The sequence below is a fragment of the Thamnophis sirtalis genome, unplaced genomic scaffold (assembly GCF_051295495.1).
Source record: "Thamnophis sirtalis isolate CommonGarterSnake01/CBP01778 unplaced genomic scaffold, rThaSir2_p1.2 scaffold_4, whole genome shotgun sequence".
Lineage (NCBI taxonomy): Eukaryota > Metazoa > Chordata > Lepidosauria > Squamata > Natricidae > Thamnophis > Thamnophis sirtalis.
The window spans coordinates 75,403,091-75,425,836 of NW_028261384.1; the positions used below are offsets into that span (position 1 = coordinate 75,403,091).

Below are 22,746 nucleotides of genomic sequence, written 5' to 3' on the forward strand. Positions count from 1 at the left end.
TTGTTCTTTCCCAAATATTCTAATGCATTAATAATTAATCTGACATTACTTTTCATCTGTCTCCCCTGTATAAAACCTGTTTGGTCAGTGTGTATCAATTGTTGAATAACCAGCATTAACCTATTTGCTAGTATTTTAGTAAACATTTTGTAATCTACATTAAGTAATGAGATAGGTCTATAATTTTTTGGTTGGATAGTATCTTGATCTTCTTTGGGTATCAAAGATATAAACGCTGCCTTCCAAGATGGAGGCACCTTACCTTCCGTTTGAATCTTATTAAATAATTCTCTAAGAGGTTCTACCATTTCTAACTGTAAATTGTTATACTAAACTGCTGTCAAACCATCTGTACCTGGTGCTTTCCCTAACTTTAGTTGCTTAATTACCTGCAAAATTTCCCCCGAGGTTATTGGTTGGTTCAATTTTTGCCTGTGCTCTTCTCTAACTGAGGGTATTTTCTCTTTATCTAAGTATTTGTCTATATCTAAACCATTAATTTTATCCCCTTTATACAATTCTGTAAAAAATTCCTGAAATGCCTTTTGAATCTCCTCCTGTTGAAAGACCTCCTTCCCTCTATAAATCAGTTTGGTTATATTTCGAGTTTTCCTTTTTTTCCTAATCTGATATGCTAACCATCTGCCAGGTTTGTTTGCGTTACAGAAAGTATTGTGTTTTGCATATAATAAACTAGTGGCTACGTGGTCATAGATCAACATGCCAAATTGGGATTTTAATATGGTAATTGCTTCCTTAACCTTTGTATCGCCTGGATTCATTGTTAACTCCAGCTCTTTCATCTTAATTTCCTCTTCCAATTCTGTTCGTTTTAGCCCTTGTTTATGTCTATGTATTTTATTTATATTCATCAGCACCCCTCTCATATACGCTTTGCTTGCATCCCATACGAATTCCATAGGTGTACCCTTATTCATATTCAAAACAAAGTATTCAGATAACAATTTTTTACAATCATTAATGTACTTTTCATGTCTGAATAAGTTTTCATTCAATCTCCAAGACCTTCTTGCCTGCACTGCCCTTCCCAATTCCATCCAAACTGGGTTATAATCCGAAAGGACCCTAGCTGCAATCTTTGTCCTCTTCACCCTAGAAAGCAAATCATTAGTGATTAGTATAAAATCAATCCTTGAAAGGGATTGATGTCTATCAGAAAAGAAGGTGAAGTCATATTCCTCTGCGTTTCTTTCTCGCCAAATGTCTCTCAATTCAAAGTCATCCATCATGTCAAAAAAAGGTTTGGGTAGCTTAGCTCGCATTTTAGTGTTTGGGTGAGAAGTCTTCTTATCTCTACAAGACCTATAATCCCACTGTACTAATTTAGCATGAAGATTTCTATAGAATCCGTCTTGCTGTTGATTAGGAGCATAAATTCCCAAAAGTAATGTCTTTTTCCCTTCTAAGATTAGATCCAGCGCGATATATCTTCCAAAGGGATCTGCTTCAATTAGTTCAGCTTTGATGTCTTTTCTTAAGTATACGACTATACCATTTTTCTTTTCCATAGCAGAGGCTGCAAAATGTTGACCAAGTTTTGAGTTAATCAAATATTTTTGATCAGTTGATTTGATATGAGTTTCTTGCAAACAAATTATATCATTTTTAAACTGTTTGAGATAGTGAAATGTTTTCTTTCTCTTCTGTGGAGAATTCAATCCATTGATGTTCCATGTTAAAATCTTAATTGTCATCTTTGGTTACCTGAAGCTTTTTTAGAGCCTCCCGCATGGCCTGTTTAACCTTTGGCCTAGCTCCTCACACGGCTTCTGAGCTTGTTGCTGTAACTCCTTGATCGATGGCTGGAGATTGTTGAGGTTGTTGCCTTTTAGCTTGTTTTTCCATTCGTCTGGTAATCATACGGCTGGGTCTTTGTTCCATAACACTTTGCCCTTCTGGAGAGGGGAGATGATACATCTTCTCTGGCAGTTGTGTAGTTTGCTGTCTGTCTTGTCCATCTTGTGGTCTTTCTCCAGATCCAGAAGGGCCAGGGTGTCCCGCCTTCAAAATATTGTGATAAAAATCTCGAGCTTTCCATACAGAATTGAGACGATATCTTTGCCTGTCAAAAGTAAGTATAATACCAAATGGCGCGTCCCACCTGTACTGTATCTGACGGTTTCTGAGTTCTTCCACTAAAAAAGCATAGTCTCTCCTGGCTCTTAGCATTTGAGGTGGTATTTCTTTCAGTTAAATCCTGTCCCCCAATTTGGAGCCTAGTGTTATAAGACTCTTGTAGTATCATGTTTCTGAGCTCTCTTGTAGTGAAATATATAACTATATCACGGGGGAGTTGCTTCTGTTTTGCCACCCAAGAATTAACGCGATAAATTTTATCGATCTGCCAGTCAGAGTTAGACCCCGGTCTTCCCGCCAGACAATCAAAAGCTTCTAAAAAGATCTGTTTCAAGTTCTCCTGTTTATCCTCACAACCCCCTTACTCTTAATGTCAGCTCCATCTGCCTGTACTGTATCATAATAATTTCTTTTTCAGCGTTTTCAACTTTTTGTTGCACCACCTCAGTTTTGGATGTCAAATTGGTATTAGCTTCGTTAAGATCCTCTAGACTATTTTCGATTCCAGAAACATGTTCTGTCAGTACAGTTACAAGTCCCAGCATATCATCTTTCATTTTAGCCACCCTGGTATCAATTTTTTCATACAGGTCAACCTTAAGCTCTTTTATCTCCTCTTTTATCTCCCCTTTTATTTCCTCTTTGAACTCTTTCAGTTTGTTTTCCACTTTGTTTGTCAGTTTGTTAGTCAGCTTGTTATGGGCTTCACTCAGTTCTCTCAGAAAGAGTTCTGTCATTAGTAACTCTCCAGCAGGGGGCATAGAGGGCGGTGGCTGTGACTTTGTACCAAGTATTGGCGATGTACTTCTGGGGGTTGAGGAAGAGGGCGGTTTCAGATTAGGATTTGGTTTTGATGCCATTCCAAACTTTATCTTCAGGCAATTAGGAAAACTCTACTGGCCCGCTATACAGTTGTGGAATGAGGTACTTTTTTTTTTTATAAACTTCGTAGGACTTTGCAGAAGGTTTGCAGAAGGTTTAAAAAAATAAGCATTGTAACAAAACAGTTCAGCATATTCACCACTGCTTTAAATGTCTCTATATTAACAAAGAGTCTTTTAAAACTTTAAAAGTGAAACTAATTAGTAAAGATCTGTTGGCCGGCTGTGAGGCAAAATAATTCACTCCCTTTCTTTGAAGTTTTGAAACTCCGTATAATTAGATAAACATTGTTACTCAGCAATTCAACTGGCTCATCGCCATTTTAGACGCCTCTTTAAATAGATAAAATAACGGAAGAGGATCTTGTAAAAAAAAGAAGCTAGGATTTAAATAAACAATTAATGCTCTCGCATACGAATTTTGCTCGTTTTGAAATCAAGTAATTCAATCTTTGAACTGAGTGGGAGGGAAGCTTACTTGGGGCTGCAGAGCAGCTGGAGAATTCCAGCATGGAGCAGTTCTGCCTTCAGCTGGCCCCCCTTCTCTTCACAGACACAGAAGCTGCAAAGATCAGAAAGGCATTTGCTTGACAAAACTTCTCTCCTTTCCCTTCTTTTCCCGAAGAGTAAGGTGTCTGTCAGATGTCTAGTAGGTGATCATCTTAACAGATAACGCGACTGGTAACACTGGACCAGCTATGTTTAGCTGCTACCATCAGTAAGTCCCACCCAGGAAGTTCGATAGGCGATGTGCCTGTTGAGATTCTTGAGATCCAAGATGGCCCTCCCCCTCCCCCCTGATTTCTTGGATACCAGGAAGAGGATGGAGTAAAACCCCTTCCCTTCCTGGTCGAGGGGCACCTGCTGTATTACATTCATCTCCAGAAGGTGGAGGACCTCCTGGTTCATGAGCTCCCTCTTGAGGGGACAGGAGGAAATGGGGCAGCAGATGAAGTTCGGAGGTGGAGGGGATAGGAACTCCAGGGAGAGTCCCTCCCTGACAATCTGGAGGACCCAGGTGTCCTCCGTGGTCTGGGCCCAATGGGGGGTGAACAGCTGGAGCTGACCCCCTATGGGTGTTGAGTTGGGGTAGTCACTTGGATTTGCGTAAGGGCCTATTGGAGGCCCCACCATGGTTGTACTTGCAGTACCCAAACTGCTGCCTGCCCCTGTCCCGAAAGGATGGTCTGTCCTGGGCCTTATCCCCCAATTGGCTGGTCGGTCTGCTGGAGGAAGAGAAGGAGGAAGTAGATGCCTCTGAGGGATGAAAGGACTGCCTTCTGGGGTAAGGGGCGGCCTTGCTGTCCTGCTTCTTAGACAAGGAAGACATCACCTTCCGCTTGTCCTTAGACTCAATAAGGAAGGGATCCAGGACCTCCCCAAACAATTTTGACCCCTTGAATGGGGCAGAAACCAATTTCCATTTATTTTTTTGATCTGACTGCCAATGGCTGAGCCAGATCAGGCAACAGGAAGTTACATTGGATGCCAGCGCCCTGGATGCGAATTTTGTGGCATTGAGGGAACCATCGACTGCATACTGGGATGCAGCAATAATCTTGGATATGTCCTGATGGAGATAGACATCTCCCGCCGGGAGCTTGGCCTGCAGTTCGCGCAGCCAGATGACGGAGGCCCTATTGAAGAAGGACGCAGAGGAAGATGCCTTGATGGCCCAAGCAGCCGCAAGGTGTGTCTTGTGACAAGCTTTCTCCGCCTTTTTGTCCTCTGCTTTAAGGCTCTCCAGCAGATCTGCAGAGAGAGTTGAAGCAGTAATGGCCGCTATGGGAGGGTCCCCGGTCTGAAGGACCAGGATGTCCTCCAGGGCAGGTTCCATTGCATACAATTTCTTATCCTCACCACTGGGAGAGGCTAGTGTGGCCGGTTGGGGCCATTGTCGTTGAATGACATCTAAGAATAACTCAGAGACTGGGACAAGTTCCTGCTGGGGAGCCGGAACATCAAACATGCTCACATTTGGATTGACCAGAGCTGAATCAGAGGGGCTCTGCGTGGGTTTGGGTTTAATCCCAACCTGGGTAGTGGCCTTAGCTTTATGCAAAATAAACTTAAAGAGACTGGGCTTAAAAAGCCCTGAAAAGGCAGGAGTGTCGGGGGGGGAGGTCCTCATCTTCCGAGAGTTCCTGTTCCTCCTGGTCAGGGTCCTCCAGGGTGGAAGCCTCATTAACCACCAAGGATTCCAAGGGGGGATGATGAACCCGTTTAGCCGGGAGAGTAGTGCTCTGATTGGGCTGAGAGGTGCTGGGAGCAACGGAAGGTTGGTAATGTTTTTGCATGCCCTCCGCAATGCCCTTGGCAATGGCACAGGCAACTATGGTCTGCATGTGGGCAGAGCGCTTGGGCTCCTGGTCTGACTCGGGATCTTGTCCAATGGATTCCTCCATGTGAGTGGGAAGACATCCGGGCGAACCACCCCGGGTGGGACCCTTAGGGAGGGGGCCCTGTTCAGAAGCCCAAGAAGGGGCCAGGGAAGCCGGCTCCACCAGTGATCTGTCAGGGGACAGGTCTTGGGACTCCACCTCTTCAGCAATTAAGGACAGAGGGTCTCCCCTTGGAAGAGGGAGAACAAAGGAGTGCCCAGGAGGATTGGCCTGGGGAGAGTCCTTTGCAGCCTGTCGCCGGGCCTTTTCAAACTGCTTGTCAAGTGCCTGTTAACGCCTTTCAGCATCCTTGGCCTTGGCCACGGATAGGGCCTTGGGAGGCTGATTGTCCTGGATAGCCACCCTGACTTTGCCAGACCCACCACCCCTAGTAGAGGAAGATTCCTTGCTAGGGGCCTGGGAAGGACCTGGTCTACCATCCGAGTAACCCGATGGGTTGGACAGGTCCATAGTCAATGATCCCACAAACTGATGTGCCAAGCGCAGGTAGATGGCAGGAGGGCCGGAAGCTCTGGCTGGCTATGCTGGAAAAGAACAGAGACCCATGAGAGGAATATGTGTAAAAAAAAATGACAAAATTACAGTGGTGCTTAATTTTGGATTAAGGATAAAAAGTAAGGATAAAAATAAGGATAAAAAGCAAGGTGGAAGGTGCCCCCAGGGTTCCTGTAACTTCAACACCTTTTAGCATTTCCTCTCTGTTGGTGAGAATTAAGTCCAATATGGCTGATCCCCTTGTTCCCTTCTCTACTTTTTGAAAAACAAAATTGTCTGCTAGGTTTGTTAGGAACCTGTTGGATCTCTCACTTGGTGCAGAGTTTGTTTCCCAGTTGATGTCAGGGTAGTTAAAATCCCCCATTACTATTGTGGTGTGCTTCCTACATACCTTAGTTAGCTGACTAGCAAAAAGTTCAGCTACTTCCTCTGCTTGGTTGAGTGGCCTGTAGTATAGAACTATGGCAATGTCATTCCCCCCCCCACAACCTTTAATTTTGACCCAAATGCATTCAAGATAGTTCTCATCATTGTTGTGCTCTATTTCTGTAGAGATGTAGTTATTTCTTATATACAGTGCAACTCCACCTCCTCTTTTATTTGGTTTATTTCTTTTAAATAATTTAAATCCTTCTAGCTGTGTTCCATTTGTGGGTTTCATCCCACCAAGTTTCTGTAATGGCAACAATATTGTATCTGCCCTCATTTACTTGAATTTCTAATTCACCCTGTTTATTCCTAATACTCTGTCCATTGGTGTACAGACATTTGAGTCCATTTTGATTGACCCTGTGTTTACTGTCTACATAACCTGCGTTATGCCTGACTGCCCCTATTTTCTTGCCACTTGTATAATTCATGCACATGGTATGGCACTCACTATTAAATGCTTGGTTTTGCTTGACAGCAGGAGTGATAATCTTACCCGCACAAACATGCACTGATATCCCTATGAATTTTAGATTGCTGGGGACAGAAATGTTCTTTATCAATTAATTCTCTGTCCCCACTGTTCAGTTTAAATGTTTATCCAGAAAATCTGTGAATTTAATGCTAAGTAATCAGTCCCTTTCTTGGATGGGTGCAAACCATCTCTTTTGTACAGTTTTTCATTGGACCAGTTGCAGACATCATGACTAATAAAACCAAAGCTTCCCTTCCAAAGTGAAACTGTTACTCAGTAATAACACTGTAGACTCTTGGTTTTCAATGAACCAATGCCATATGCTAAATAAATATAAATAAGTGGGCGTTGGGGGGGGGGACTGAGATATGCAAAAATGCCCACCAGTATCATTCATAACCAAACTAAATAATGCTTCGTACATTCTTCCATGCTATGAAGAATAAATACAAAGCTCCCTCCTATCCATATAAATATACTATTAGAAGATATGTCTTGTTTTTTCTAATATCATTGCTTTAGAAAGGGACAAACCATCTGCAGTAAGATGATGCAACCATGTGTGCATAGATATCAAAAAGAAGATTCTTCAATCAGGACACTTTAGTCCTGTTGGTCTGACATACAATCCTTTTCAATTAGCCCAGCAGAATCCAATGTTGTAAGGCATCAGACATTTTGTCTTAGAATTTAAAATAAACAGGCTTCTGTATAATAATTACAACTGTTCTTTCCTTAAGATTTGATATTAACTGCACATCTACATGAATGATAGTTAAGTTATAAAAACCCTAATACTGTTTAGAAATTCTTATGTACTGAATGTTAAGCATCTCATTATTCTAACTTTTGTGCAATATTATGCTGATTTTATATATCAGTACTGATCTTGCAAGCAATTCTTTCTTAATGTATATTATTCTACATTTGAATAATTATTGTTCAGTATTTGGAGATTAATCTTTCACAAACACTATTTTTCCACATGCCACTATTTATTCTATATTGATAAAGAAATGAATACAGGGGACAGGGAAATTATGCTTAAATCTTAAAGCATAGTTTAGGTGGAATAATATGGTAATGAGAATAGCTGACCTTCAAAACTCAAGAGAATCTAGAAGAGCATTTTCTACGCAATATAAATTATTCCTCTGCACATCTGCAATTATCAGGATGTACATTTTATTGTTCTACAATAAAAACATATTTAAAGATAAAATGGTATCCAATTAACATTTACATCAAGAAAGGATGAATTTCTTTTTTCTAAATAATAAATTACAGAATAGGACAAATCAAAACAAAATTACCCATACTGAATATATATATGCATGTAGTTTATTGACGTAATAAATATGCAGATATGAAACTTAATCCCTGCACATAGAAACACACTGAGAAGAAACATCAATTTTCATTCTGATATTATTTATCCAGTATAAAGAACATTCTCAGGAGTAGAGACATGGTCGTTATTAACTCTGGAAGTTAATTTTCTACAAGGGAATTACAATATGCAGAATTTTGGAAGCAATAAGCTGAAGGAAGGAATATATAAAATAGAAACATCAAAATCAGATTAAAAACAAATCTTTGGAAAAGCTTTAAAGATAAATGCATTTATACTTGAAACAATGTTTCTATTTTTATTATATCCAGTTTACAGTTCATCTTCTCTGGCCTTCAGACTTCATTAACATGAACAGATTTAACAGATTTCAAAGAAATAGGAATCTGTTTTCAGAATATATTTATTCATTTCAGTGCAAAATGTTTTAGAATATCAGGCACTTGCTATTCATAGAAATGAAAGAAGAAAAACGAAGAGGTGAGGAATACAGCCTTATGAAGTTGCTCATATTCAATCACTTGTTTTTATGAATTATATTCATATCTATTGCAATGTCTTTCCATATATTTGACAAACTAGCACTCTCTCCCTCCAGTGCATTAAGCCCTAAAGTCTAAGAAAAGTCAGAATATTTTCCAAGTTTTTTAAATTTCAGCCATCACCATTCACAGTGAGGATTGAGTGCTCTGTATATTTATGCAAGCAGCAAATGTTTGACAGAATATATTAGAGCAAAGGTACAACCCTTCATTTATCAGAGTTAGAAATTGGGCTGCAGGCAAGCAAAAAGCATATTATTCAGCTTCCTCTCTCCATCAATTCATTTAAACAATGAAAGAAAAATGTTCCCATACAGTTTCCCAAATATCAGAATGGAAGTACTGCCCTCCCTAGTTTCATCTTCTCCATAGGATATTTTAACATGATGGAAAATGCTTACTCTCATTTTAAAGGCCTTCAGGCTTAAACTGAATGTGCATATAAACCAGCAGCTGTTGAGTCAAAACTTAATTATATTTAGAACAAATTTATGCCCAAAAAAATTTTCCAGATTTTTTTTTTGTTTTTTGTTCCCTTACATACCATTTTAAGTATACATTCACATATTTATTCTTCTTCATTACCTTTGTTATTCTTATACATTTATTATTTCATTTAACAGGTTATAATATACAGTTATGGTTGCTTTATTTACCATCCCTTCCTCCTGTTGTAACACCACCTTATTTTCCCTTTCTTTTGTCCCTCCCTTCTCTACTTCCTTCCTTCCTCCTCTCCTTCCCCTTCCTTCTTCCCTTCCCTGTCTCCTACTCCTACTCTCCCTCTTCCCCTTCCTACCCCCTCTCCTTCTCTTGCTCTTCCTTCCATCCTCCTCTCCTTACCACTTTCTTATTCCACCATCTTCCTTTCATTCTCTCCTCCTCTCTCCTTTTCTTTTCTATTGTTGTAAGTGTCTCTTTCATCTCAGATTATGTTTCCTTGGGATGGTATTTCTGCAAACCCAAATATAATTGGTATCATTTCTTTTTTTTAAAAAAGAATTTTAATTTTTTATTCTCTTACAAACTATTTTAAGTATACATTCATATAATTGTTATTCTTTACTTGGCATTCTTATACATTTATTATTTCATTTAATAGGTTATAATATACTGTTTGGGTTGCTTTATTTACCATCCCTTCCTCCTGTTGTAATACCACCTTATTTTTCTTTTCTTTTCTCCCTCCCACCCTCCCTCACCTACTTCTTTCCTTCCTCCTCTCCTTCCCCTTCCTTCTCCCCCTACCTTTCTCCTACTCTTCCTCTTCCTACCTTGTCACCTTCTCTTCCTCTCCCTTCCATTCTCCTCTCATCTCTTTCTTCTTTCCTTCGTCTTCCTTTCATTCTTTTCCCCTTTCTCCCTTTCTTTTTCTATTGTTGTTGATATCTATTTCAAAACTCAGTTAATGTTTTTCCACAAACCCAGATATAATTTAGTATCATTTCTTATTCCCTTACCTTCGCTAGTCTACCCTAGTAATGTCCCCTCTTTATATATCGCTGTTGAATATATACTTATATATTTAATATTTTCTTTTCTGTCCCCCCCCCACTTTTCCATTTAATAGTGGTTCATCTGGGTTATTTATCTTCTCCCTACTTTCTTTTCTAGCTTTCTTTCTCTAGCCAATCATAAAATCTTCCCCATGTCTTGAAGTACTCAGATTCCTCTTTATCCTTTATTTTCATTGTCAACCTATTCATCTCTGCACAATCTAATATCTTTTTTTATTATCTCTTCATCTGTGGTAGCTTATTTAATTTCTAATTTTGGACAAATACAATTATCGCTGCTGTAGTTACATGTATAATCAAATAAGTATCCTCTTTTTTGAATTTCTCTGGGATAATACCTAGTAGAAATATTATTGGTCTAAATTCTATTTCTTCTTGTAACATTTTCTTTAACCAAACTCTTGGTACAATATTTCCTTGCGTCTGCACATGCGCACCATATATGATAATAGTAACCTATTGCTTGTTGACAATTCCAATATTTCGCTGATTTGTCTTTAAACATCTTTGCTAGTTTTCCTGGTGACATGTGTCATCTATAAAACATTTTGTATAAGTTTTCTTTATAAGCTATTGACATGGTTAATTATAATTTCTTTCCCATAGTTCTTGCCACTTTTCTAGCTCAATCGTGTGGCCAAAATTATTTGCCCAAGTTAACATTGTATCTTTAACCACTTCTTCTTCTACCCTAGTTCTTAATAGGTAGCTATATAGTTTCTTAATTATTCTTTCTTCCATTCCCATAAGTATCTTATTCAGCTCCGAACTTCCTAAGTTAAAACCATATTCCCTTTTATCTTTTTCATATCTTGATTGTGTTTGCAATTGTGAAAACCATCCTACATCAATCCCTTGTTTTTCTAATTCTTGTTTTGTTTTAGTTCCCCGCTTTCTGTTAAGATAGCTTTGTATCTAATAAAGTTTTTCATCCTACTAATATTTGGATGTGTCAATGCTCCCCCATTGTTGAAAGCCACATTGGTATTTCTAAACAGTATTTCCCTTACACTCTTTCCCATATTGTTAACAATCCATTCCTTTCATAGTGTCTTTGAAAATAGCCATGTGCCTTACTTTTACCATATCACAAAAAAGCATGCCAACCCAGTTGCAAATCATGACCCTCCAATGTCAATATAAGATCCATTCTTCTATCCAAGCTAGTCCCACTGCTTGATAATACAATTCCCAGTTTGGTAATCCAAATTCACCTCGAACTCTTGCATCTTACAACATTTTTATATTAATTCTTGCTTTTTTCTCTTGTCGTATATATTTCCCCACTATTTTTTTCCCCTGGAGATAATGTTTTTTATTTTCCATTTTTTCATTTTCATATACTCACATATATACTGTGCATAGCCAACGCCATACAACATTAAACAATAATCGCAGCAATTTGTCTTGTCAACAATATCCCAAAAAATAGAAACCCAATATACCTCTTCCACTCTCCATACACCTCTTTTTTCCACCCCCCTCCAACTTTCTATATTCCCTCCATCATCCCCCTCTAGCCTACTTCCCCACCCCCTCTACCACTCCTCTCTCCCGATCCACTCCCTCCCTTCCTTCTCACTTTCCCTCCCACCCCTCTCTCCCATCCCTCTCTACCCATCTTTCTTCTATCCCACTCCTCCTCCCCTTGGTGTATTTCCACTATATGTCAATGTACTTAACTTATCCTATTTTTACAGAGAAATTAAAGAAAAACCACCATCTTTTCTACAGAAAGAACAAAACCTTCTATGTAACAACAATATAAAAGGAATTAACATAAATAACTGTTGAACAATACAGAATATGATTTAAGCCTGTTAAAAAAAATAACTAGCACAGCTAGCTATTTCAAATGATACCAATACTTTAAAAAGATGCAAATTTGCTTGAATGGCAGAAGGGTATTAACAAATTTGTTTGGGCAGGGGAAAAAACGAGAATAAAACTTAAAATAATGCAAGATGTACGTGAGAGAGGAGGCTTGAAAATGCCAAATTTTAAACTATACTATGAAGCAGTAGATTTATCAATAGTGACTGGATTAATTCAACAGAGGATAGGTTATTGAATATCGAGGGACATGACTTGATATACGGCTGGCATGCTTATTTGATATACGACAAGAAGGTGGATAAGACATTCAAAAGTCATATATTAAGCAATGCTTTATTGCGTGTCTGGAAAAAATATCGATATAAATTAAATGATAAGATACCTATCTGGGCAATTCCCAGACATGCAATAGAGAACGTAAGTATAGCACAAAAACATGATGTAACTACATATAGACAGCTTCTTACTATAGAAAGAGGTGTATTTCAGTTAAAACCCTTGAACGTATTAAAAGGGAAGAAGGTAATCCAAACATGGTTTCAGTATGGACAGTTGCTGGCCAGATGGAAAAAAGATCAGAAAATTGGTATCATGCAAAATGAGGACAATCTACTAAAACAAATTAGGGATCAAAGTCGAATGCACATAAAAAGAGTGCATTCTAATAGAAATGGATTCTGAAACAGAATTATTTAAAGACTGTATGATAAAGTGGGCACAAAATTTTGAAGAACCAATAATGTTGGACACTTGGGAAAAGATATGGGTAAGAAATGTAAAATTTACACAAGCCCAAAACCTGAGAGAGAACTTTTATAAGATGTTTTATAGATGGCACTTAGATCCTAAAAAATTGGCTTGCATGTATCCGAATTTACAACCTAAATGCTGGAGATGTGATTGTATTGATGCTATATATTACCATATATGGTGGACTTGCAAAAAGGTTAAAGCATTTTGGATAAAAATATGGTGTATTATGCAAAATATTTTTTAAAAGAGGATAAAGTTTATCCCTCAGTTATTCTTGTCAGGTATAATTACTGATTGTACTGTTATAGAGACTAATCTGATTTTGAACCTAACAACGGCAGTGAGACGGTTGGTGGCGCAATACTGGAAGAAGGAAGATTTGCCTACTATTCAAGAATGGACATTAAAAGTCACAAACTTAGCAGAGATGGCTAAAATATCAGCATATCTTAAGGATCATTCAGATGAGAAATATAAACTGGAGTGGAGAAGATAGATTGACTATATTCAAAATAAATACAGGACTAAAAAATTCCAGATAGCTTATGACTGAAAAAGCAAGGAATGAGCCGAGGTGGCGCGGTGGTTAAATGCAGCACTGCAGGCTACTTCAGCTGACTGCAGTTCTGCAGTTCAGCTGTTCAAATCTCACCGGCTCAGGGTTGACTCAGCCTTCCATCCTTCCGAGGTGGGTAAAATGAGGACCCAGATTGTTGTTGGGAGCAATATGCTGACTCTGTAAACCGCTTAGAGAGGGCTGAAAGCCCTATGAAGAGGTATATAAGTCTAACTGCTATTGCTATTGCTATTTAATTTGTTTATAGTTAGCTTAACAAAAGAGGAGTTAAAGCACAAATGGAAAGTCGGGGGGGAGGGTGGGGGGAGATGGGCTTGGATGGAAAGGGTGGGGAAGGGAGGTAAATATTTGTAAAAGCTTTTTAAAATTTTCAATTTAAAAAAATAGCTATCACAAATATCAAAAGATGCCAATACGGTAATATCAAATATAAGTAACACTAGGAAACAAACAAACTAATGTACAACATGGCTGCAGTTACAACTGAATACATGGAATGCAAAACCAATGAAGAAAGAAAAATGCCAAACAGTGTACCAAAATGGAAAACAGACTGGAATATAAGATCATTATGCTAAGATCATATGCAATCTAGAATTGATTAAAAAAAGAAGAAGCTTAAAAACAAGAAGTCCAGAGAATACCTAATCAAAAAATCACCTAAAGTAGAAGAAATAATAAAGCAGGAAATAACAACACAAAATTGAATTGACAATATAGGCAGATTTCATTCAAACCAGAAACATTCTATCAATTCATAGAATATATATACAGAATAGTAGAGTTGGAAGGGACCTTAGAAGTCATCTAGTCCAACTCCCTGATCAAGCAGGACACCCTATACTATTTCGGAGAAATGACTGTCCAATCTCTTCTCCAGTAATTGCGCACCCATAACTTCTAAAGTCAAGTCATTCCATGGTTTTGTTCTCATTATTAGGAAATTTCTCATTAGTTCTAGGATGCTTCTCTCCTTGATTAGTTTCGGATTCCATCTGCCGGCCAATGTCGGTTGGCGACCCCCCGGGGGAGGGCCTTCTCTGTAGCTGCTCCGGCCCTATGGAACGATCTCCCCGTTGAGATCCGGATCCTTACTATCCTTCCAGCCTTCCGCAAAGCGACCAAGACCTGGCTGTTCCAGCAGGCCTGGAGCTGTTGAATTATCAGCCCCATTCTAAGTTATGAATGTTGTTGAATTTTTTAAATTGTTGTGTTTTATTTCTTGTATTCCCCTTCCCTTCTTATTTGTAGGGTCTTCCGAGAGTGGGCGGCATACAAGCTAAATAAATTCAATTCAATTCAGTTTCCATCCATTGTTTCTTGTCTTGCTTTGGAAAGTAGGTTGACCCTCTCATCTTTGTGGAAGCTCCTCAAATATTGGAACACTGCTTAGTCACTATCCAATACCTGCAAGTGTTCTTCATATGTTTTAGCCTCCAGCCACGTGCAGCCCTCCTGAGCTCTTTTTTCACTGGCAGAGGGTTGCAGCCAAAGATGAAGCTCAGGAATCCATTTTCACTGGCAGAGCTCCCAGGCCACCACAGGTGCTCCCAACACGAGTGATATCGAGCAGACCATACCTACCCCAGCCCCCCAAGGTCAAACGCAACCCTGATGTGGCCCTCAATGAAATTGAATTTGACACCACTGCTTTAAACCATCTGAATTCTCTGGGATTGGATGGGTACCATGTAATACATGGGAAAGATAGATTTGGGTACAAAGAATTACAAACATATATTATATTTCTATCTTTTTTTGTTTTTGCATTTGCATTTTGCATTAGATGAGCTGAAGGCTTTAATCTACCCATATTATTAACATTGATAGTACTTTGAAAGCTCTTCTTCAATAGCATGTTGAATGGAATCTGTCATATGAGTCTATTATTGGACTTTGTATCATCAATATCTTTATACTGTATATAGATGTGATTTAAAAAAATACAGGATTATTGACTTCTCCTGAGCAAAATATAGCTGTCATTATTGGAGTATTTTGGTAGTTGTATTGCCCTTCACACCTGCCAAGATGATATAATTTTGTCATATATTCACGCGGTATATCTGTGTCATCAGGGTCTACAATACAGTCCTTTCAATAGGCTCCACACCTATTTGCACAACTCAGGTCACCCTGATGACATGAATAAAGCTCCAGGTGGCCTTAATAACTTGCTAATAGAATGCAAGTGACTAGCTGTCTGCAAGGAATATAAATCCTTCCATTCCCCATCATCCAATCAGCTAAAGAAGTTTCTTGGATGAGAAGCAAAACATCTTCAAAGAAAAAACAGAAAGTCCAATTGCCTTTTGATATAGTACCTTTGAGTTCACGAGGCAAGAAAAGTCCATGGTTCACAAGGCACGATCCAAGTCAAGGCACCGTGTCAATCCAAAGCAAGGCAGGAATCACAATGACCAAACAAAACATACAGCTAGGAAATGAACATGTTGCCCCCAGAATTGTCTCCATCTGTCTGCTGTGGTAAAGAGCCAGCTTCTAGTGCAGCCCATCAAAAAAGCTTTATCTGTGTGAGTAAACTTGGTCATGTCTTTTCTCTGCCCTGTGTGTTCTTGTATCAGATACAGAAGGCAGTTCCTCTTCTTTATCCCTGATCGGCTGTAACTGAATGCTTTCTCCATCTGATGCCTCAAGGCTGTCCTGATGCAGCTGTGCTTCAGCCAAATAACTTTCAGACAGCTGCTTGGAGTCAGTGATCAAGTCCCCTTCTGACCTACTAGAAACTGATTCATCCTCCCCTCAACTGACATCTGAAGAAGTAACTGGAAAGCATCCAGGAGAGTCATCACAAGACCTTTACCAACGCTTAAAGATGAAAAAGCATCTTCAAAAACAATCAGTAATATTTGTGTTCCGATGTATGCTTTTTATTATACCATGCATTATCATCCTTGTATTAAACAAAGTCTTTCCAAGTCTCACTTCAATATCTATTAAATTCAATTAATAGAATAAGGTGAAGAAATGTAATATTAAAACTTGAATTATAGGGCTTCAATATAAAAAGATATTTCTATGTTGAATTGTAAAGCTTTCTATCTTGTGATATTATTATTTGTGTTTCTACAGCCCATGGCTTCACATCAGTATTTTTTCTTATAGAAATGAGAAAACACAATGACCTCAAGGTACTTCCTAAGTAATCCCATATGTTTTTATGTACAAACTAGATAATGAAAAAAAAATTAATCAACATGCTTTGTGAAGATAAAATATGCAAAATTATTAGAACATTTTATTATAAGCATACCTGTCACGGTTTCCATTGGTGATACAGTACAAATGATTAGCACCTCCATCAACACATACTCTCAGAACCGCTGGAAAAAGAGGATGTTGTTGTCAAAAAGCTGTAATTTATAATTTATTTACATACAATTCTTATTTTGTAACATGAACTTCAAATAATTTCATTTTTACGTAATATCTGTTACTGGTAGATCCTGTTACTGGTAGTTGAATTTAACTACCATTAAATATATTGCTTCATTGTTGTATCTTGTTTGATAGTTTAAGGCCCTATACATGAGTTTACCTTTGAAAAATGTCTGCAACATCCATTAGCATAGATGGAATACTGTGATTAAATTATTACCCTGCTAAAAAATATCTGCATTAATTGTAGGCACAAATGTGTCAACTATTTAAGGACTAAACAGTTTAGAATCTAAGTATGCCCCATATAAATAGATCTAGGCATTCAGAGCTGCAAGAGTTTCTTTCCAAACCCTTTTTTCTACTTGGGCTTTCTACTGGGCTTTCTCCTAAATTCAAACTAATACTCCCAACTTTATGCCTTGAAAGAACAGTATATCCACATGCCACTCTTTTTTGTAAATTATTTGTGTTAATTATTTTTAAACTACAATTTTGTTTTAGTAGTAGATGCCTCAGGTTTAAAATAAATACATTAATATCAATAATATGTTAGATAAGAAAGCAGTAACTAAGTCAAGGTATCCGAAGTACTTTTGCATGATATTCACCATACTGTATTCATTTCTTGAAATTGAATTCCTTTTCTTATTGCCACTGTCCTTGAACACTTGTATTGGCCAAATTTATTTCTAACATTAACATTTCAGTAACTGTAACTCAATATGCTAAGATTGTGGTTGTACTTAAGTAGTAAACACATGTTTATTAATAAATAAAAATCACTTGTAATTTTGTAATTTGTTAATAGATCCTTAAAAATACATAGCCATAAAAAGCAGTAAGAATTTCTCTTTTTTTTATAATAGGAAAAATAAAACTTTGCCAAAAAGTTTTAGCAGTTTTATGCTCTTTTTATATGTTATCTCTTTTTATCTGATCGGTGTTCTACTACTTAAACATTCTGCCACTAAGATTTTCATTTCTTTATTTAACATATATTTAAATTAATCCTTGCTAGTTGAAGCAGATTTCAAATACACTTGAAACCTCTGCACTCTGCAGTTATATAAAACATCATTCTGCCATGAATTTTTTTGAGATCATTTTGAAAGTATTAGGCATAAATTTGGAAGCAGTTTAAGCATCACTCATCAGGGATAATTAAAATCTTTGTTTTATATTAACAGACTTTTCAAGTTATCTGCTACATATTTACTCTCAGCATTTCAATCATTCTGTACTTAGTTATTTAAAAAATAATTTACAAACCTGATCTTTTATAGCAAATTAATGATTTGCACCAACACTACCCACCCAAAGGTGTTTTCAGTTATGTGTACATCAATTTATGACAAGCAAATCAATAACTTCTACAAGCTATGGAACAAAGTGCAGTCTTGTTATTATTTAACAGATAAATACCATATATAATGATGTTTGCATTGTTTAACACTGCTGTTGGAATAATAGTTTTAAATTTCAAATGCAAATGGACAAAGGTGTTCTTGGGAGAAAAGAACATCAAATACTAAAAATGATTTTTTTAGAGTTGCATGAATGAAAGAACATCGTGGTATTGATAATGAGCTTAATCGTAGCTCTGCTAATGTCTATACGAACACACTAGTACTTCATAATGTGCACATAATATACATGATGTTTGCTCATCACAATACTGTAGCAATTTACAACTACACTTCTTGAATATGTACTGCTTAACATCTTACATGATAAAAAAAACATGAATATGTTTGTGAGTTTATACACCAAGAGACATGCACAATGAACACACAAGGCCATTTCACACATTATATTTTAATTCTGCACTTGAGACATTTGTATAGCTAATATATGCACAGTGACTGTGAAAAACATGGTAGGTTTCAGCTTCCTGCTAAGTGCATGGTTTTATGAGTATAACGGTTTTATGAAGAATGTGAAATGGCTGTTAAACCTCTAATTTGTTTTTTGGGGATTAAATTAAATTACAGGGGAAAAATTCAATTTCACCATTTTCTATAGGCAGATCATACTTAACTTTCACAAAATTTGAGATTCTGCAGAAACAGAAAATATATCCATTTATTTAAACTAAAAATTGGCATATAATACAGTTATAATTTTACATATCAGATTGATCCCCAACTATCCTCTATTACAGTAGCTTATTTGGATGAGTCAAGTTAGAGCAGTGTGTCTACAAAGGATTTCAGCAATATGGACTAATTCTTCTTAAATATGAAGATATTTATAGTGTTGAATTTCCCATTAATGATATATTATGCAAAATGTTCTTTTTAATAATGAAATGGCAATTCATTTTTAGAAATACTAGAAAAAATGATGTGCGTATTATTAGCTACTAATTAGGATTATGTCATCTGAATGTTCAACATAGATGTTCCTTCACAGAATCTGAGTAAACAGTCTAGAAACTCCAATAAAAAATGGCTGTATCCAATCTGAGCATAATAAGAAACAGATCAAAAAGCAGAGTCTAGAGACACGTCTAGCCATTCTGACTCAAACAATAAAATAGGAAACCACAATTAAAGGAAGAAGATTGCAACCAAACTGAACATAATAAGGAACAATTAATTAAAACAGAAAATGAACCTTTAGAGATAGACTGATGGTGATAAGTCATTCACAGAAGGAAAAGATATCTATAACAACACACCTTTCTAAGCAGCAAAGTTCAAAATCAAAGTTTCATTTTTTCTACCTCAAGAGTAAAGACCAAAAGCAGTTTCCAAATGGAAACAAAATTAATTTTATTCTTTTTTTTAAAATCAGAGCACTCAATTTTGCCATCTCTGCTAACTTTATCAACTTTTGCAGCCATTAGTCCATTGTGGGAAACAAAGTATCTGTCAGCCTCTGCTTCACTGCTGCTTTTTGGCTGCCATTGAAATGGGGAGGGGGGCATGGTATTTGGGAGGGGAATCATTATGTACTGGAGGATTGTTATTAGGAGTTATTCTGACTACCTTTCTGCGCATGTGGAAGAAGGGAGCTTCCCGCCAAGGCCAATTGTCCATCATTCCAACCTGATGATGCTTTTTGAAGACTCTCCTACCTGACGGTTGGGTGAATTATTATTGGACTATGAACTGGGGTGCCAGGGGAGGGGATTGGATCATACATGATATCTATTGCTTTCACGCTTTTTTACTCAGACTCAGCTTTGCTTCTCATCGTTTGTAATTAGTAAAAGTACACTTAATTCTGAGGCATGGAGTTGAGTGGTTTCTTTCCTGATTATTAAATGAAGATGCACCTGATATTAAGCTGAGTCTCACCTCGCACCCAACCCGGGGCGAACAACTTCCGAGGGGGGGTGCATTCAACGAAAAAGAAAACAATGTCTTTGCACGGCAGTGACCAAGAAGAAGATTTGGCAGCAGCTGCAGCACCATCATTAACGGAAATGTTGGCTCACCTGCAAGTGGAGGAACCTACTGTTCGACCCAGATGGACTTGGGGAGTGGGATAGAAAGAGGAACCTGAAGAACCAATAACTGGGGTCATGATGAGGAGGCCCAGAAAACCAGCTGCTGACTGGCGTGGACCTGAAGAGGAAGATTTCATGATGTCCCAAGCCATGAAACTCCCCGGAGAAGCGTGGGGACAACGCCGGCTCGAGAGAGTGGCGTGGAAAGAGGACCGGAGGAGGAATTAGTTTAAGAGAGGCGGGGGGGGGGGCTGAAGGGGAATGTGCACAAGAAGACCCAGCACCGACCTCACCCCCTGCAGCTAGAAACATTCCGAGAGCAGGGGGGGGCAGGAGACGCCGAATGGCTAAGGTCCCACCCTTAAGCGTAAAATATCCTGGAGAACCCGGAGAGCTGGGGTTGTTTATAATTCAGGTTTGGATTATATGCAAATATATGGGCCCGACCTGAATTCAGATGAAGCTAAAGTAAGAATAGTGTTAATGGCTCTGGAGAAGAAGGCAGCTGAATGGATGGTTGGATTACATAATAGTGATTCCCCTCTCCTAAGAAATTTTGACAGGTTTATGGCAGCCCTGAGAAGACACTTTGATGACCCTCTCACCAAGCGCCGGGCTAGAATTAAATTTACGATCCTTAGGCAGAGCAAAAGGACTGTGCCTGAGTATGTACAGGAATTCCAGGCATTGTCAGCTTATATGAGAGGATGGTCTGAAGAGGCCATGTTAGAACGGTTCGCGGATGGCTTGAACAAAGAAGTTTACCAGCACTGTGTAAACAGGAGGCTCCCCCACCACTTAGAACCTTGGTACAAGGCTGCTGCAGATGTTGAGGTTGATTTGGCCAGACTCCGTTACAAGGAAGGGGGAGAAGCTGAAGATTCCCCTCCCATCATCAAATCTCCCCTCCCAAAGGTGCAAAAAGAGGGAAGGGAGGATTCACAGGCAAGCCCAAGCTTTCTGTCTGCTTCCGCTGTGGGAAGGAGGGGCACCGTGTTGTGAATTGCCGAGTCAAGATGACCCACACTGCTCCGCCCCCCCCGGAGGGAGAAAAAGCCTGAGAAACCTCCTAGCAAGAAAAGGGAACCTGTTTTGAGGGGGAAGGAAATTTCTCGACGCTTCGGGCCGGAGGAAGGAGGGAGCAGAAGCCCCAGTTCGTCTGACAACAGTGACTCTAAGGACACAGACCGCTGGGTAAGTTCCTGCTCAGGGCCTATGCTTATCCCAGATGAACTTAAGAGTGCCCTCTTCTGACACGAAAGAGAAAATTCTGGCTCTTTTAGACTCTGGTTGCTCATGTTGCATTATAAGCTCAGATATAGTTGAAAAAATGGGCTTGAAACTGAAAACTTTAAAAATGCCAATTGCATTTTGCCAATTAGATGGCTCTATTGCGGGGGGCGGTCCTGCTCATTTTACTACAGAGCCCCTCAAAATGTGGTTGGGGACACACCAAGAGATGATAACTTTTATTGTGGCCCCAGGGATGGACCGGCCCCTTATTTTTGGATTCCCCTGGCTCAGGAAATGGAACCTACGCATTAACTGGAGAGATGGGTGGTTACGAATTCGGTCGGCCACACCCCCTGAGGGGAGGATGGAGGATCCGGAGGCTGTTGAAACTGTCCCCAAACTAGCAGCCAGAGAGCAGGAGAGAATTGAGGGGAAGGAGAGGATTCCGAAGGAATATTGGGACCTGAAAGATGTTTTCAGTGAAAAATCTTCTGATAAGTTGCCTCCTCATAGGGCCACAGATTGCACCATTGATATTCTACCTGGGGTGAAGCTTCCGAAACCCCAAATTTATTCAATGACCCCTAGGGAGATGGATGAAATGAGAAAATTCATTGATAAAAACTTGGAAAGGGGCTTCATTGAACCAGCAAGACCCAAAGTAGCGGCCCCAGTGTTATTCAAAGAAAAAAAAAGATGGCTCCTTTCGTTTATGTGTTAATTTTAAAAATCTTAACTGCATTTCTGCCCAAAACCTCTACCCTTTACCACTGATGAAGGGCATGCTGGCACAACTAGGAAAGGGAAAGATTTTCACTAAATTGGACCTGCGGGAAACATACTATCAAGTCAGAATTAAAGAGGGGGACGAATGGAAGACTGCTTTCAACTGCCCCCTTGGTTGTTTCCAATTTCGAGTAACGCTGTTTGGCCTCCAGGGGGCGCCAGCGGTCTTCATGCAGTTAATTAATGAAGTTTTGCATGACCATCTTTACAAAGGCGTGATGGTCTATCTAGACGATATCCTTATTTATACGGAAACACGTGAAGAACACGTGAAGCTTGTCCGCACAATTCTGAAGAAACTCCGTGCAGCAGAACTATATGCCAAATTATCTAAATTCGAATTTCATCAGGAGAGGGTGGATTACCTGGGCTATCAGATCTCCCACAAAGGGATAGAGATGGACCTGGCAAAAGTTAAGGCTGTCACCGAATGGGAAGCCCCACGCTCACTTAAGCAGTTACAGAGTTTTTGGAGTTTTGCTAACTTCTATCACCAATCACTAACCTCCTTAAATC

General features: G+C 38.8%; 1 protein-coding gene across 8 annotated transcripts in view; it reads right to left on the reverse strand.

Moving 5' to 3' along the window:
* The window catches only part of TPK1 (thiamin pyrophosphokinase 1), a 348,263-nt gene that overhangs the window by 184,053 nt on the left and 141,464 nt on the right, over positions 1 to 22,746 (reverse strand). For all 8 annotated transcript variants that reach the window (XR_015696394.1, XM_087713141.1, XM_087713144.1 and 5 more), the window contains one exon: positions 16,630 to 16,699. Coding sequence is in view for 7 of the 8 variants with exons in the window: in XM_087713141.1 (XP_087569267.1) it covers positions 16,630 to 16,699 (70 nt within the window). In the remaining variant the exon portion in view is untranslated. The remainder of the gene's footprint in view (positions 1 to 16,629; positions 16,700 to 22,746) is intronic.